Source organism: Eubalaena glacialis, chromosome 5, assembly GCF_028564815.1.
Source record: "Eubalaena glacialis isolate mEubGla1 chromosome 5, mEubGla1.1.hap2.+ XY, whole genome shotgun sequence".
In the NCBI taxonomy this organism is placed as follows: Eukaryota; Metazoa; Chordata; class Mammalia; order Artiodactyla; family Balaenidae; genus Eubalaena; species Eubalaena glacialis.
This window is the reverse complement of record NC_083720.1, coordinates 120,987,516-121,004,981: the sequence shown is the minus strand read 5'-3', so window position 1 is coordinate 121,004,981 and position 17,466 is coordinate 120,987,516. Positions and strand designations below refer to the sequence as shown.

Genomic DNA, 17,466 nt, shown 5'->3' with positions numbered 1-17,466 from the left:
AAACAAATAGACTCACAGACATAGAAAACAAACTTATGGCTACCAAAGGGGAAAGGAAGGGAGGGATTAATTAGGAGTAAAGGATTTATAGATACACATCACTATATATAAAATAGATAAACAACAAGGATTTACTGTATAGCACAGGGAACTATATTCAACATCTTGTAATAACCTATAATGGAAAAGAATCTGAAGCTGTACGCCTGAAACTAACACAATATTGTAAATCAACTATGGTTTAATAAATAAAAGTTCTAAAGAAACAGAACTTGAATTTAGGATGTGCCCACATGGACACACAAGGGATCATTTCGAGAGCCCTTGTGTTTCTCTTTGCAGCGATTTTTCTCTTGCGTGAGTTTTACAAAATGAATGCTTTTTTTTTTTTTTTTTAATACAATCACTCAGTCAATGGAGCTGCTTTGCCAAGTCTTGCACTGTGAACAGAGGCATGTGCAAAACGGGGGGCACAGGTCCCTGTCCATCAGCAAAAGGGGTGGCAGAGCCCCATTCTGAGAAGTTCTTTTCCCTCCTCTTTCAGTTGGAACATGTTCATTGATTCAAATATTAAGTGTTTCAGCAACAGAATGAATTCAGTAAAGAAAAAAGAAAAAATCAATTTCTTATAGATCTCCATATTCAATTCTGCTGAGAAGCCTGTGGAGGTATGGGCACGGATTAAGTGCATTTAAACCAAAAAGGGAGCACATCTCATCCCTGGAGGGTAGATCCTGCAACAAAACAGGCAAACAGTCTATCGCCCACCCTGGAAGCTCGTGACCTCTCTCTCCTCTTCACGTGCATCTAGTCACTTGAGTGAAAAGATCACACTTCATAACTATTGCTGGTTACACCCAAGACACTTGAAAATGACAAAGCCATTAGAGTCTGCCGTCAGGAGAGAGTTTTATCAGTTCCCTCTTTCCAAGCCTTTCGCCATCTAAAGTTTATTACTAATTTTGTGTAAGCTTTTCCAAGTAACTAATGTCCAGGTGAGTTTACAAGAGAAACATCATTAATACACTTATTTAATAACCAGATGGAGAATACTTATAAAGTGACATTTTACATAGATAGCCATACCTCTCTTTCTGCTGCTACCCCTAAATGAAATTTCTATAAACCAGGAGTGATTTATTCCCTTGCAAAATTACCCCACTCCCTCTGCTTGTCTCCCGTTTCCTAATTTTAGCCATTTCTCTCTTTATTTCCCCAGATGGCAAGTGAGAAGTGAAGAGTAGGGAAACTCAGAATTGATCAACATTCCAGGATTTTATTGACACTTCAGAAACCCTGGAGTGAGCAGTTTGGATCACTTAAAGAGTCATAAAATTTCCACATATCCATTTTCCTAGTTCTGTTCTGCTGTTTACACAAGTTTTCAAGTAATTATAATGAGTGCATATAGCTCACTCAGCAATTTAAATGGAAATTTGTCATAAATGCAACAAACTGATGTTAGCTGTGATCGTTCAGTCAATTATTTGCCATTCTAAGCCCCTGTCATCAACATGGCTGCAAATAATCAAAAGTTGGCTAGACGCACACAATGGCAGCGTTTCTACTGATGAGGACACACATGGCCCACTTCCTGTTCCAGTCTGGCAGGATATCCTCAAGAGACATCCGAAACTCCATATATCCGTCTCTGGGACCCTGTATTTACCATGGGCATAATTTAGAAACAAACCAGTACAAGAAATGATGTTTCCACTGTGAGGACTCAAGTGACTAAATTTCTCCCTCGGATGAATAACTGTGAATGTCAAGGTTCTATAAAGCGGCCACTTCTCCTTTGGAAAGACCGTCTCCACAAGAAAAACCCATGATTCACATTTTCCACATGCACATTCCTTCAGAATCTGATTGGACTGGAATAAAATAAAGCATTTGCAGGAAATGCTTTGATTACATCTGAATGACAATACTCTTCAGAGTTCTTGTGTGACAAGAAATTATGGAAGAACAAGATAAGTCAAGGCTTACATTCCACCAAAAATTAATATAAATGCTAACATGAAAGTATACAGTGTGGTACATTAGGGCAGAATAGCTACTGCTGATACAAAAGTCCATTTGTCATGGAGGCAGTAGGACGGTAAGCTCTCTCTTGTCAACTGTTTCGAAAGCAGTGAGTTTTTCTTCTCCCCTCTGTTCAGTGATGCCATGCTCTCCATGACAAAGGTGCTTTGATCTTCTCCTATTAAATATATCTTGTGTGGACCTAGCCTGAACTTGGTAAGAAAAAAAAAAAAATCATTTCTATGCAGCAGAGGAGTACTGTATGTCTCTATGAGTATTCATTACCTTTCAAAACTAAAGCTATTGGTGAAGTTTTTTGTGTCACGCATACATGAAAGAACCCCCTAGGTTGCTTACTTAAAGTATTTTGTCATGCTCCTGCTTTTTTATTCCTGCCTCAGATCAGATGGGGAACCCAAGCGAAGAAGGCAATGAATTAGACGTTGCAACTGACAGGTAAAAAGAAAAAAAGACTTACAAGATGATGGAAATGAAAGCATCCATACCTGAGTTGGAGGGTTTAGACACTCTTCCCTTAGGAACTGGGAGTAACAATAATTCCAAGGATTGTGGCGGAGGTGGCGGAGGTGGCGGAGGTGGCGGCGGGGTCACTTTGTCTTGCTTCTTCTCTGAAGGCGGTGGCGGGAGAGGGTCCTCAGGCACCAGTGATGATTTCTCAGCCAGAAGGGTCCCGGCAGCCCTTGCTGCGACCTCTTTCAGAAGGGCCGCCGAGGAGGTCATGGAAGCCAAGGAAAGGAAAGAGCTGGCCGGGGGCGGGTGTTCCTGGCCAGGAGTCAAGCTTCTCTCGCTGACTTTCTTGGATAAAGCTGCCAAGGTGGAGCTGGCAGACTGGGAGCTGAAAGGGGAGGAAAAGGACTCAAATCGCATGGTCTCCTCCGTCCTGGTCAGCGATTTGTCCTGCAGAACAGCATTGGCTGCAGCTTTCAGTTTGAGGATGGCTGAATCCGGGGACAAGCCGCAGGTGGTGGTTGAGTTTGGCAACCACTTACCTTGATTCCATAGGAAACGATTACTTGGAGTGTATTGGTCATTCTGTTCGTGCTTCTCAGCCAGCTTCCTGGCCAGCACGCTGAGCTGCTGGGCATGGTGGGACGGTGGGGAAAAGGAGAGCTTCGAGCCGACGTTGACTGGGGACTCCACCCTGCCGTTGGCCGTGGCCGTGGCATCGAGTTTGAGGGACCCGGCCTCTAGCAGCCGCCTCAAGTTACTGCTCAAGGGCTTGGTGGAGCCTGCGGGATCATCATCACACAAAGAAGACACGCCGGGGGAGAGGTGATCTGGACACTGCAGTGGGTCTCGCAGGACCTCACCGTCAAGTGCCACCAGCTCCAACGTGTGACTGCTGGGGGTCCCGCTTCCCAAGGAGGTGTCGGGGGAAGTGGACTGCTCCTGGATCCGGTCCTCCAGGGACAGCTTATAGTTCTCCTGGACTTCTCCATAGGATGCTTCCGACGGCGTCTCTGAAGAGTTCCCATACCAGTGTTCTCCTTCACTGAGTTCTCCCTCCGCCTCGTCCTGCCTACTAATATCTGGGGGAATTAAGAAGATCAGGTTTACTCCCCAAGCGAGCAACAAGCGAGCATGAAGACACTCAAATGGCGTCGTGGACATGCTTCCTCTGCCCTTCCACCCAAGAACCACACGAAAGACAGACACAACTTTAGAGCACGTCAGGTGCTGGGTCAGACCGTCTCAGCCTAAGCCTGAAAGGATGCTGAACAGGCCAAGGTAAAAACACACCCACCTTCTACATGTGTTCATCGTTCTCATAATTATTCCAGATAAAGTGAAATGGAAAAGGAGGAAAGAGAAAAATGGATCTGGTAAAGAAGAAACCGCTACTTTCAGTGACGGGAGAAATGGGAAGAAGCTTGTACCCTGGTGAAAAATCCCAGCATGACATCTTTAGGATCGTGTGGGAATGAAAGAGGCAGACTGGCAGAAGGGAAAACACAGTGTGATGAGACCCAAGGCAGTGGGAAGCCGCTTCTCCACTTTCTAACTCCACAACCTCAGACGAGTCACTTAGCTGGCTTGATATAGTAAAATGCAATTAACTTTAAGTTGATCAAATCATGTAAATAAAAACCTGCCTATTAGCTATTATACCAACTTCACATAGTTGCTCTGAAGCCTCCATCATAATAAACATGTGACCATGTTTTGAAAACAGTCAAGTACTATATAAAAATGAGATCTCATTAGCAAACACTATTCACATTCCTGATTTCTTAAAGGGACAATCTCTCTCTGATTTCTTAAAGGGACAACACATGCTGCTTGTTTGAGATTCCAACCCCTGACTCACCTGCCCTCTCAACATGGGCAATGATTACTAATTTGTTCCCTCACTCCACCCAGAGTCCCCTTTCATTATTTTTCTATCCATTAGTTTATCTGTCCACTCTTACTGCTCTCACTGGCCCCCGGCACCGGTCAGTTGGGACTCTTTGCCGTTCCAGGAGCCCAAGTGGGCTCCGCCACTTTTCTACCTTTGCTCAAAATATTCCTTTGATCTGGAATGTCTTTCCCCAGAAAACCCGACGGTCCAACTCTGCCCATCCTTCAACAGCCAGCTCAAAGGATTCTTCCTCATGATTCTGCCTAGAACTCTCAGTCAGAATTAATCTCTCTTTCTCATTCATTCACTCACTCATTCAACAAATAATGAGGGAGTGCCTGCTTCATGTCAGGCGTTGTTCTAGATTGTTCTAGACTGAACAACATTGGACAAAACAAAGATCCTGCCTTCTTGGAGCTTACATTCCAGTGGAGAAAGACAGATGTTAAACAAAATGAATAAATGAGTAAATCCTACAGTAAGCCAGAGGGTGGTAAGTGTTATGGGAAAAGATACAGAGCAGGGCAAGGAGGATTGGAGGTAAGGGGTAGGAGGTGAGTTGTCATGTTAAATAAGGTAGCTGGGGTGAGGCTTCACTGAGGCGGTGACATTTGAGCAAAGACTTGAAAGACGCCAGCAGCTGGTCAGGCAGCCATCTCTGGGAGAGGGGCCCAGGCAGAGGGGGTCACTGTCAACGCCCTGATGTGGGAACTTGCCTGGCATGTGCATGGACCAGCAAGGAAGCCAGTGTGGGGAGAGTGGAGTGAGTGAGTGAGTGTCAGAGCAGTAGGAGAGAAAGAGAAATAACGAGAGAGAGAGAGAGAGAGAGAGAGAGAGAGAGAACGTGTAAGTTATAAAGGAGGGAGGCCATGCCTATCAGTAGGACATTGTAAACCTACTGAAAGGTCTTTTGCATCTGGTGCAACTGGGAACCACTGGAGGGGGAGGGGCAGGGCAGTGACATGATGTGACTCAGGTTTTCAAAGGTTTGTTCTGGCCGCGTGTGGAAAAGAGAACGCAGGTACAAGGTGGGAACAGGGAGGCCAGCTCAAGGTGATTGCAGGTGGGGAGAAGTAGCCGGATTCTGTGCATATTTAGAATGCAGACCCAACATTCCCATTTTTTAAATATTGGTATTATATTACTCTAAATGAACTGTCTGCTACGGACTTAACTTCTAAAAAATTAAGTGGTGGTGTTCCTTGAAGGCAGGGATTTTCTTATTATGTACAGATCCCACATATGCCTAGCACAATGCCTGGTCCCTAGCAGAGTTCCATGAAGGTTTAGGGACTGAGCCAAAATCCCCCACTGTGCCAAGTTTTGCTGTATAACATGCTGTTTCCTTTCCCAATAGAAATAGCTGCAAGTAGTAATGCACGAACTACAAGCTAATACACTGATCTTCCCCTGCTCTTTAGAGGAGAAATGTCACAAATGACAAATTCTCTTTCACTAAGTTAAAGTTCTGCAACTCCTTCCTGAGATTCCTTATTAAGTTATCAACAAAATATAAAATATCAAATGGAATTTGCTGGAAAAAAGCAGACAGAATTGAGTTTTCTCTGTTAAGAACAGTCCGGCTCCTTGTGATTTGCCACATTTCCTTCTTCCCATTTGATTTCAACATTTTTCATCTTTCCTGAAATCGGCGGAACCCAGAACTACCCATCTCCCCAGCGGCTTCTCGTAGGGATGCTTTTACCAAACACCAAGCAGTCAACATCCATTTCAACAATAGGGCTAATTTTACGTTCCTTTGGCAAAGCCCCTGTCTTGATTTCAGATTAAATACCTCATCCTTCGGAAAAATCACATGGGAACGATCTTATAAATAGTAAGAGAAGTAAAAGATTTAAAAATCACTCCAGTAAGAATAGTTGAAGATCTTGTTCAAGGATCTCTCCTTTGATCTTTATTAGCACTCACTAAACGAACGAGCATAGGAAAATGTATGTTTCAAAAGGAAATACTTGTAGATTATGTTTTTGTCAAACTAGAGTAGCTCGAGATAGTCAAGATTGGTCTAGAACCTTGTAGTATGAGGCAATTAACAAGGTACATAAAATCAGGGTTTTGAGAACCACAAAGAATTACAACCACAAACGTGACCAGTCTTGTCATTTTACTGAGACTATTAAATGCTGTAAAGGTTACCTGATTGCATCAAAGGCACACAGCTAACCTACTGCTAACACTGGAAACCAAAACCCAAATCTCTCAACACCCGGCCTAAGGCTCCTTTTCAAAGCCCCTGCCAGATGCCCTCTGAATAGCAACTTCTAGAAAGCTCTGAGCAGCTGTCCTCTCACCCCCAGCCAGCTATCCTTCCACCCTCTGGAAACAGAAATCAGCAAGAGAATTCTCAGTGATAAGGACAGTATTCACTCTTTATTTTAAGATAAACCATTAAGAGGTAAGTATCCATTATTCCTATACTCTGATCTCTCCATTCCCTCTCTGCCTCTTCTCTGTTGCTGTCTCGAACGCCTGAAGAATTCAACACATCTCTTGGCAAAGCCCCAAAGGCAAAGTTTAATTTCCTGCCCCCTCCAGACCCTAAGTGAGCAAGAATATTCCCCCTCCAAATGTGCTGAAGCCGGTGAGTGGGTCCAAAACTGAAGAATTCAGGCTCTAATCCCATCAAGCAGTGATAAGGAGATCCAAACGTTCAAGAGTGTTTAAAAAAACAACAACAAGGACCTACTGTAGAGCACAGGGAACTCTGCTCAATGCTATGTGGCAGCCTGGATGGGTGGGGAGTTTGGGGGAGAATGGATACATGTATATGTATGGCTGAGTCGCTTTGCTGTGCGCCTGAAACTATCACAGCATTGTTAATCAGCTTTACTCCAACATAAAATAAAAAGTTTAAAAAAAAAAAAAAGTGATACAAACAGTTGATATCCACTTTTAAAGCAACTTCCTCAACCTCACCAAAACACAGCCGAGAACAAGCAAACAATCAAACAAAACATTTCTTAAACAGACCAATTTACGTCCTTTAAAACCCCGGGATATTTCTTAACCATCCATTTCTCCCTGCTTTGCAGACACGCTCACTGAGATACATACACTCTCTTGTGCAGTGCAAGGAAACTCGGCTACCTAAAGAATATTTTTAAACTCGTAATATTCTATTAATCACTTTTCCAAAAATGCTGCTCCTGAAATCGAGGTTTTTCAAGTAATAAACCAGCAAATAATTGTAAGGCATGACCTAGAAGGAGCCAGACCAGAAACCCGAGGAGAAATATCTCCGAAATTATTCTGTCATCACCTGAGGTCAAGTAAAAGGTGGGAGATGCACGCAGAGAAATGAATGCAAGAGAAGTTGGGACCTGCAGAGGTTTAGAGAAAAGTCCCGACAGGCTTCGACAAATAGGCTTTCAGTTCATAAAACGGCGGCAACAAGGATTTTCTCCCACAAATATTAATTTTGTTTCCCTTCTGCTGGGCTGTTGTTTTATTTTCACATTCAGTTTCATTCTTCCTGGTCCAGTTGCGGGGAGCTCCGCTTCAGCGGGGTCTGCAGCGCCACCCGCCAGCCACACCCCCCCCCACCCCCCGCGCCTTTCACACCGCATGATGAGAAAAGGTTCTCTCACCGGGATGCTCGAATAGCATTCCTGCAATCTAGGGGATTAATCTGCCGGACATCACGAACTTCAGAACAAGTGAGGCTTGACTTTTGACGCTCTTTCCCAACCTGAGGCTCCCCCCACGCACACACCCCATCCCCCAGCCCCACCCGGGGCTGCGAGGCTGTTCTGTTTCCTGGTCTGTCACCGGCGGGGACAGTGGCACGTAATCACAGGGCAGCGCACAGGCCACTGTCCTGCAGACGCTCCCCGCGCATCCAGCCTCCACCGTGCATCTCACAGCTCTCCTGACTGAGGCTCCTGGGGAAGCCTCCGAGCTGCCCGTGTAAATAACTCCCTTCTAGATCCATTATTTTTAACCTCCAGAACAGGAAGCTATCTCCATTGCTAATTTTACGACAACCTATGTCTCTGACAGCCAGGTTCACACTCATTCCTGTCAATTTTACGCAACAGTCTGTTTTGGTGTTTTTCCCTTTAAATCAGAAACTCGAAGAATTAAGAATAGAAACGGTGCAATTACAGAATGAGAATATGCTGAATACATTTTGTTTCCATGTGGCAAATACTTCTCCTTTGGGGAAAACAAAACCAAATTTCACTACCTAACACATTTATTTACAATTCAGTCCTCAAGCAGAGAAACTGGGTAACTTGAGAGCCACAACTCCCGCTGCATTTTTTTCAACTCACTTCCCTTTCAGTTTGACAGTTTTAATCAGATGCATTTCATTGGACTGATATTCAACTCAGAAGGTCCTCGTTCAGAAAGATCGGGAGGAGAGAGAAAAAAATATATAAGGAGTCACCTATTAATTTTCACGCCTTTTGGCTGAGGTGAAAGCGAGTGGAGATGGAAGCCGAAAAGCCTCACTTCTAAGTCTACCCACAAACCATTCCCACCAGTCGGGCCACATGAATCTCACCAGCAGGTATTGAAGAGAACCAGGATTAAGCTCTCAGGACTCGCCTGGATGGAGCTGACTCATGGTCAGGCCTCTGGCAGCCAACACCCTCTTCTTGTGACCACAGGTGTATTCACCTGGTCCCTAACCTTCTGGCTCATTTTCATCTACAAATCTTCCATGTTTTCACTTTCCACCTAATACACATCCATAGCTAAAGGCCACACATCACTATCAGTATTATCAGTTATACAAACCTTAACTCATACAACAGACTTTTCCTTGCAACTGTATACAAAAGCAGTTTGCAAAGTTTATGGAGCCGTGTACAAAAGTTATGAGTAAAACCAATGCTGATAATTGGTTTAATTCAACATTTACTGAGCATTTACCATGTTCAGGGAACTGTTCTCTGCAACAGGGCGCCTCGGGGATGCAACAATTTCTAGGCCAACAGTTTATAATCAACAGGGAAGCCAGGAATGCGCAATCCTATGAAACACAATGACTAGTACCATCAAGCAAGAGTCGTGTGTGCGTAAGAGAGCAAATCATTCCAATTGCGCAGGTGGCTTTGGAAACGGACCTCGGAGGATGAAGAGGATTTCAACAGACGACACTGGAAATTCACTCATAAGAGGGCTCGCTCCTCTGCAAGCTATCAAACAGGAAACAGCCCAGTTGTGGAGTAAGCTAATATTCTGGTGACCAATGTTAGATAAACTCACCTAAGGAAAATGTTTCCAGATTCTTCACATTTTAAAAACTCACCGTCTATTGATTTGTTAAGGGCAGATTTGACCAACTACCTTACCCTACTCACTACTTTGGGGTTTTTATTTATTTATTTATTTATTTACCTACTTATTTATTTATTTATTTATTTATTTTTGGCTGCACTGGGTCTTCGTTGCCAGATGTGGGTTTTCTCTAGCTGTGGCAAGCAGGGGCTACTCTTTGCGGTGCACTGGCTTCTCATTGCGGTGGCTTCTCTCGTTGCGGAGCACAGGCTCTAGAGCGCAGCCTCAGTAGTTGTGGCACGCAGGCTCAGTAGTTGTGGCTCACGGGCTCTAGAGCACAGGCTCAGTAGTTGTGGCGCATGGGCTTAGTTGCTCCACGGCATGTGGGATCTTCCCGGACCAGGGATCGAACCCGAGTCCCCTGCATTGGCAGGCGGATTCTTAATCACTGCACCACCAGGGAAGTCCCCACTACTTTTGAAATCAAACCGTTAGGTTATACATTCCTGGGGCCGGACCGTGAGTCAAGTCACTTTTGTATTTCCCCTCGAAGCCCTGCCCATAGTAGGGGTAGGTAGTAGGGCTTCTGTGGTTGTAAATGACAACCAGGACTGCAGGAAGCCATAGATAATGTTCTTGGTCCCTACATCACTGAGAGGGACACAATGTTGCTAGCATCAGAGAGGGTGTGGAAAGCACCATCAGGGCTCCCTCTCATTTGCCTCTAGTCTCTTCTCGGAGGTTAACATCTCCTCTCGGGCCACCTTTCCCAGGAGGCTAAAAACCTGGCCGCGCAGGTTCTGGGTTCTCACTCTCAATCACATACCATGGGAGAAAGGTCCTTCCTCCTCTGATTGACTGCTGCAGGTCTTGTGCCACTCCCTGGACCTATCGCTGAAACTAGAGGGCAGGCTTAACAATGGCTCAATGTGCGTCACAGAAGAAAGGAGAGGAAAGAGGCACCAGGAGGACAAAAGCAATGACCTCTCTAATGTTTCATAAAGGTTTAGTATGCTGCACATCAGACGGTTCAGAACCCATTTTGTGATTCTGAGCGTAAAACATATCCTCATTTAGGCCGATTTACTTGCCAATTTTTCAGTTGTCCCTTTGTAGCCTGAAAGCCTCAGCACATCCCCCCACACCAGTTCTGCCCTCAACGAAGAGACCTTTCAAGGGTTCGGGGCTCCAAGTCCACAGTCCGAGTGACAGGCATGGGCAGGTAATCGGCTCTGCAGGACCAAGCCGCGGAGACCGCAGTTCCAGAACACCGATGCCCAGGGGCACCCATCCGCTGTCAGCGTGGCCAAGAAGAAAATGTAAAAATTGCTAGTTATTTTAAACTGCCAGGGTGGAGAAGACAACCAGATCCCTGTCACCAGTCCAACTGGGGAAAAGGTGCCGTGAGGGCATGGGGAAATGAGAGGAAGTCTGGAGAGGATAAGAGTCCGCAGACTGAGATAGCAGGGCGGCCTCCTGGGTCAAAATGAGCATTTTGCACACAGCAGTGTTTGCAAATTCTTGTTGGAAGTGTCCACGAGGAAAACAAAGGTATCACAAATTAACACATCGCTCCTTATCTTCAGAGTGAGTTCCAAACAGTATCTAAGCCAGTTTCAATATTCTCATATAAAGTTGCCAGATCTTCCAGTGACCGAGGAACTACCCAAGCTCCTCCGTCAAACTGCTCATCTCAACGTGAATGGCAACTCCTCCATCCCTGCAACTGCTTAGACCAAAAGGCCACAGCCAGTCTCCTCTATCCTCTTTCTCTCACCACCACCCCCCATCTAATTCATTTGTGGATTCTGTTGGTTCTACTTTCAACATACATCCCAAATTTTGCCACTTTTCACCATTACTACAACTCCCACCCTCGTACACAGCACTGCACCCTTTGCCTAGACTATGGCAGTAGCCTTTTTTTTTTCCTTTATACGTCTTTACTGGAGTATAATTGCTTTACAATGTTGTGTTAGTTTTTGCTGTGTAACAAAGTGAATCAGCTATATGTATCCATATATCCCCATATCCCCTCCCTCTTGAGCCTCCCTCCCACCCTCCCTATCCCACCCCTCTAAGTGGTCACAAAGCACCAAGCTGATCTCCCCGTGCTATGCAGCAGCTTCCCACCAGCCACCCATTTTACATTTGGTAGTGTATGTATGTCAATGCTACTCTCTCACTACGTCCTAGCCTCCCCTTCCCCCGTGTCCTCAAGTCCATTCTCAACGTCTGCATCTTTATTCCTGCCCTACCACTAGGTTCATCAGTACCATTTTTCTAGATTCCATGTATATGCTTTAGCATTCAGTATTTGTTTTTCTCTTTCTGACTTACTTCACTCTGTATGACAGACTCTAGGTCCATCTACCTCACTACAAATAACTCAATTTCATTTCTTTTTATGGCTGAGTAATCTTCCATTGTATATATGTGCCACATCTTATTTATCCATTTGTCTGTCGATGGACATTTAGGTTGCTTCCATGTCCTGGCTATTGTAAATAGTGCTGCAATGAACGTTGCGGTACATGTATCTTTTTGGATTATGGTTTTCTCAGGGTATAGGCCCAGTAGTGGGATTGCTGGGTCGTATGGTAGTTCTACTTTTAGTTTTTTAAGGAACCTCCATACTGTCCCTGTTCTCCATAGTGGCTGTATCAATTTACATTCCCACCAGCAGTGCAGGAGGGTTCCCTTTTCGCCACACCCTCTCCAGTATTTATTGTTTCTAGATTTTTTGATGATGGCCATTCTGACCAGTATGAGGTGATACCTCATTGTGGTTCTGATTTGCATTTCTCTAATGATTAGTGATTTTGAGCATATTTTCACATGTTTGTTGGCCATCCGTATGTCTTCTTTGGAGAAATGTCTATTTAGGTCTTCCTCTCATTTTTGGATTGGGTTGTTTGTTTTTTTGATATTGAGCTGCATAAGCTGCTTGTATATTTTGGAGATTGGCAGTAGCCTTCTGACTGGTTGCCTTACTTCCAATTCTTGCCCCACTATTCTTAGCCAGCAGCCAGAGTAAGCTTTTAAAAATATCTCCAACTCCACTGCTCCATCCACAAAGCCTCCAAAATGGCCTCTCACATTTCTCAGAATAAAATCCAAAACCCTTACCTTGACCTCAAGGCCCTACATAATCTGTATCCCTCTGGCTTCATCTGTTACCACTCTGCCTTGTTAATAAAGTAGGCTCCTGCCTCAGGGCCTTTGCACTTGCTATTCCCGTTGCCTGAAAGCTTTTTCCCCCAAATGGCTGATTCCCTTACTTCCTCAGGTCTCCCCTCAAACATAACTGTTTATTAGAATAGAAGCCATAAGAAAGAAAGCTTTGTTTTGCTTGCTGCTGTATCCTCAGCACTTAGAATGGTACTCACCGGAGCACACACTCAAATATTTGCCACATGTATGAATGAGAAAGAAGAATGAGCTTGGGACTTCCCTGGTGGTGCAGTGGTTAAGAATCCGCCTGCCAATGCAGGGGACACAGGTTCGAACCCTGGTCTGGGAAGATCCCACATGCCGCAGAGCAACTAAGCCCGTGCGCCACAACTACTGAGCCTGTGCTCTAGAGCCCGTGAGCCACAACTACTGAAGCCTGCGCGCCTAGAGCCCGTGCTCCGCAACAAGAGAAGCCACCGCAATGAGAAGCCAGTGCACCACAACGAAGACTAGCCCCTGCTCGCCACAACTAGAGAAAGCCCGTGCGCAGCAACGAAGACCCAACGCAGCCAAAAATAAATAAATAAATATTTTTAAAAAGAAGGAAGAATGGGCTTAACAATCAGAAAGGTAGCCCTTGTCTGTACTGGAAATGAGAACTGTTTTCCAAATTACAAATGACAATTCTATTTTTCTCATGTGAGTCAAACACAGAATAGGGAAAAGAGCCTGCTTTGCAAACTTTTCCACCAGAGCCTCCCTGGTGGCCAAGAAAAGACAACAGCAGCCTAGGGAAACGTGTTACTGAAGCTGATGCCCCCTCCAGGAAGCCCCAAATTTCTTTGAGTTTTAGCTGAACATTTCAAGTGAATTCTGCACTCTATACTATAGCTGTGCTTGTCCTTACTTAATAATATGGGGGTATTTCTCACAAACCATCTGGAAACATTTATTCTCCTGGAAAGTGCACCATTTCCCTCTGGATACCCACCTGCTTTGGAGAAACATGTACCCTATTCGGAGAAGCAAGAATGTATGAAAAGTATGTAGCACAGTGTCAAGAGCTCAGTAAGGGGTGGCTGTCAGTGTTACTATTATTACTATCAGAAAACAGCACTCATGCTGGTACGCCCCACTTCAGAGAGCAAAGCAGAAGCCCAGAAGGTAACTTCCCAGGATGATACAATGGATCCGTAGAATATCAAGAACTACAACTCTATTTGTTGAAACTGAATTTTGTTATAGGTATTATTTTAGAGATGGAAAAGCCTTGGAGATGAGTTCATAGGTCTAGCCTCTAGGCAGAGGCCTAGAGAGAGCTGGTGATTTGCCCGAGGTCCCATATTGATTCACAAAAAAGACGGGACTTGAGCTTAGATGTCCCAATGCAGAGGTCAGTGCTTCTACTACTAAATCACTAAGTGATCATCGCTGAGTGAATGAATGAATCCTAGAATGAGGCCTGGAACACTGCAGGTTCCCAATAAACATTTGTTGAACGAGTAAACAATCATGTATAAAGCACTGGAAATGTACCTGGTTCTATATTGGGTGTTTTAATATTCATCAGCAAATTTGATCCTCACAATAATTTTACGTGGTAGACTGTACTCTCTTCGCTTTACAGACCAGGAAACCAAGTTTCCAAAAGGCTTACTTAATATACACACTAGTGACAAAGCGAGGTTCAAACTCATACCTTTGGAATATGAGTAACTTGACAAAAAAGTAATATTTCAGGTAATCAAAAAGTACCAAAGTACCTTGATGTAGTCAGTATATTTTTATTTTGTTTTGATGGGATTTAAAAATGCATACATACTCAAACAGGATGTGTGAAACATAATTACTGTGTTTGTAACATGATTATTATGTTCTGAGATGTGTCTCAGAAACTCCTGGGACTTTTCAGCAGCTTGCCCCCATATTAAATAGCCCCAAGCAATGGTATTTTAAGTTACTATTCCTACTTTAATAGTCTTTTGACTTCTTCATTTTTTTTTTCTATTATGCCCTACACAGAGCCCCTTCCTTCTAAATTTGAAGTTTTTTTGTCTGCCATAACTGAAAAAACAATCACCAGGCTTATTAAAACTGTGCAAACTAAAGATGAAAACCAAGTGTCATAGGTTGAATTGTGTCCCCCCAAAAGACGCTGAAGTCCAACCCCCAGTACCTGTGAATGTCATCGATTTTAGAAGTAGGATCTTTGTAGGCGATCAAGTTGAGATGAGGTCATTAGGGTGGGCCCTAATCCAATATGACTGGTGTCCTTATAAAAAGGGGAAATTTGCACACAGAGACAGACAAGCCATGTGAAGACTGTAGTTGTGCTGCCACAAGTCAAGAAACTACCAGAAGCTGGGAGAGAGACCCACAACAGATACTTCCCCAGCACCTTCAGGGGGAGCATGGCCCTGCTGACACCCTGATCTTGGACTTTTGGCCTCCAGAACAGTGAGACAATACATTACTTTCGTTTGACCTTCTTTTGAATCGTGGGAATACAATATCTATTTGCTTTGTTTGTATTAAATTATTGCATATAATTGTCATAGGATCTTATCGATTAAGAATAATTATTAAAAGAAATTTTTTTCTGTCATTTAAGCCATCCAATTGGTGGTACTTTGTAATGGCAGCTCTAGAAAACAAATACACTTAAGTTTGAATGAAGGCCTGAGACTTTTTTCTGGGGTTGTTCACCTCTGGATTCTAAACCATAGCCTCAGCTGGTACTGTAGTTTTTGTATAAGCTGGGTTTATTGCACAAAACCGACCACCCTGCCACTCAGTGTGAAGTCACCTGAGGCTGCAGAGATTACAGACTAAAAGGTTATTTTTGCTTCTCTCTAAACTTTAGCCAAATTTCTGTCAAATGTAAGATTTTGAAAAAGACATTAAGCAAGAGAAGTCTTTTATTATTAGAGCAACTTAGAAATCTCCAAACAAACAAACAAATCTATCTATCTATCTAACTATCTATCTATCTATGTGTGTATATATGTACTCATCACCACATATGTTGTAGCAAATTAAAAAGGAGGGGATACTTGAAAATATAGTATGAACCCACTCGCCAGAAGGCCAATCGAGAGACCAAAACAGGATTGGTTAGTCCACAGATTGATTCCTTGATGCTTAACCCTTTCAGGCACCTCCATGTTACAAAAAGCATATAGAATTTGTCCCCTCAAGCAATCAGAAGTAAATTTACCATGGCTACCATGGTGTTACCAGAAAAATTGTCTGCTAAGGCTGATAAATAAGTTGATATCTGCTTCCTTGACTTTTATTTCCTCTTGTATAAATGTTTTCTTCCCAACATTACCAATACCTGTTCTAAGATGAACGATAAATTACCAAACTACTGAAATCACCAGGAAATTCTTAATAGATCAAAAAAGAACTTAACAACAACAAAAAGCCGTAATAACATAATAATGCACTCTGTAGTCTAAGAACAGCCCTCTATAGAGAGATAAATGGCTACTTAGTAAAATCTTAGCTTATACATAAAATGATACATTTCTTTGTGGGCACATTTACCAAGTGTTGACAGCAGGCACCTTGGAATGAAACATATCATAGTCATAATTGTTCTGACTGCCAACAGAAAAGTTCACACAGTAAGCCCTTTATTGACTAAAAATATATGTATATCCAGAAGGAAAAGAGCCTTAGGGGATAAGAGATTTAGCAAGGGAGAGGAAATTGCTTTTTATTTAGTGAAACAAAAGCTGCAAAGGAAGCAGCTCCTAGCTCCCACATACTCACAAAAGGAGATGGTGCTATGGAATTGTGTGAGAATATTTCTTTGGGTTATGCATGAGAATCCATGACACCAAAGAACACCGCTTACAAGGACAACCCTAACTCAAAGTCAACTTTAAACACTGATTTAGGCCAACAATTTTAACCTTTACTGGAACCAGGCTTTGTGCCAGGGCTGCTATCTAGTGGTCAAATGTTCTCTTATTTGTTCTCTCCCTTTCTTTTCCCTGCCCACCTTCTGGCACACACATATGAAGTCAATGATAGAAGGCCAAAAGACAGTGGATACAACAAAATCTACAAGCAACCAACAAACCAGGGCAATTCCAAGGGCCAGAATACCCTGGAGCTGGATTAACAGCCCCTTAACAACCCGGAGTCCACCGGTTTTGTCCACTTAATTCTCTTTGAAGAATTCCAGGGGTGATTTCCTTTCTTCCCGGACTTTCCTCAGGCATGCCCACTTGGGGTTTCACTAAGAAAACTTTGCTAAGTCTTTCACCTGAAAGAAACCTGGCACTGTTTTCTAGTTGTCTGTCACCAGGAGCAATGCTCCAGAGAAGAAAACATTCATTCCACTTCCCAACAAAGCTCAGTCCTTCTGGAAATGCATCAAGTGATAAGGCTGAGGTCAGGGAATATGTCTACTGTTGCTTCAGATGAAGGTTCAACCCCAAGGTAAATGCTCAACAACAGCAAAAAATCCCTCTGAGGCACAGATGTATGGCCCCAAAGTGAGCCTGGCCATTTCCCGGGAGTGACCTCTTACATTATTTGTATGTCAGCTCTTCTCGTTGTTAACCTTTTGGGAGTCTGTAAAATGCCCCAATTCTCTGTTTAAATAACCACACCACTTCTTTTTCATCTTATAGAACTTAGAACTC

The 17,466-nt window shown here is 43.6% G+C and overlaps 1 protein-coding gene across 1 annotated transcript in view; it reads right to left on the bottom strand.

The window, feature by feature from the left end:
* The window catches only part of ZNF827 (zinc finger protein 827), a 175,825-nt gene that overhangs the window by 135,559 nt on the left and 22,800 nt on the right, over positions 1-17,466 (bottom strand). Inside the window, exon 2 of the mRNA XM_061191626.1 lies at positions 2,532-3,575. Within this exon, the coding sequence (XP_061047609.1) occupies positions 2,532-3,575 (1,044 nt within the window). The remainder of the gene's footprint in view (positions 1-2,531; positions 3,576-17,466) is intronic.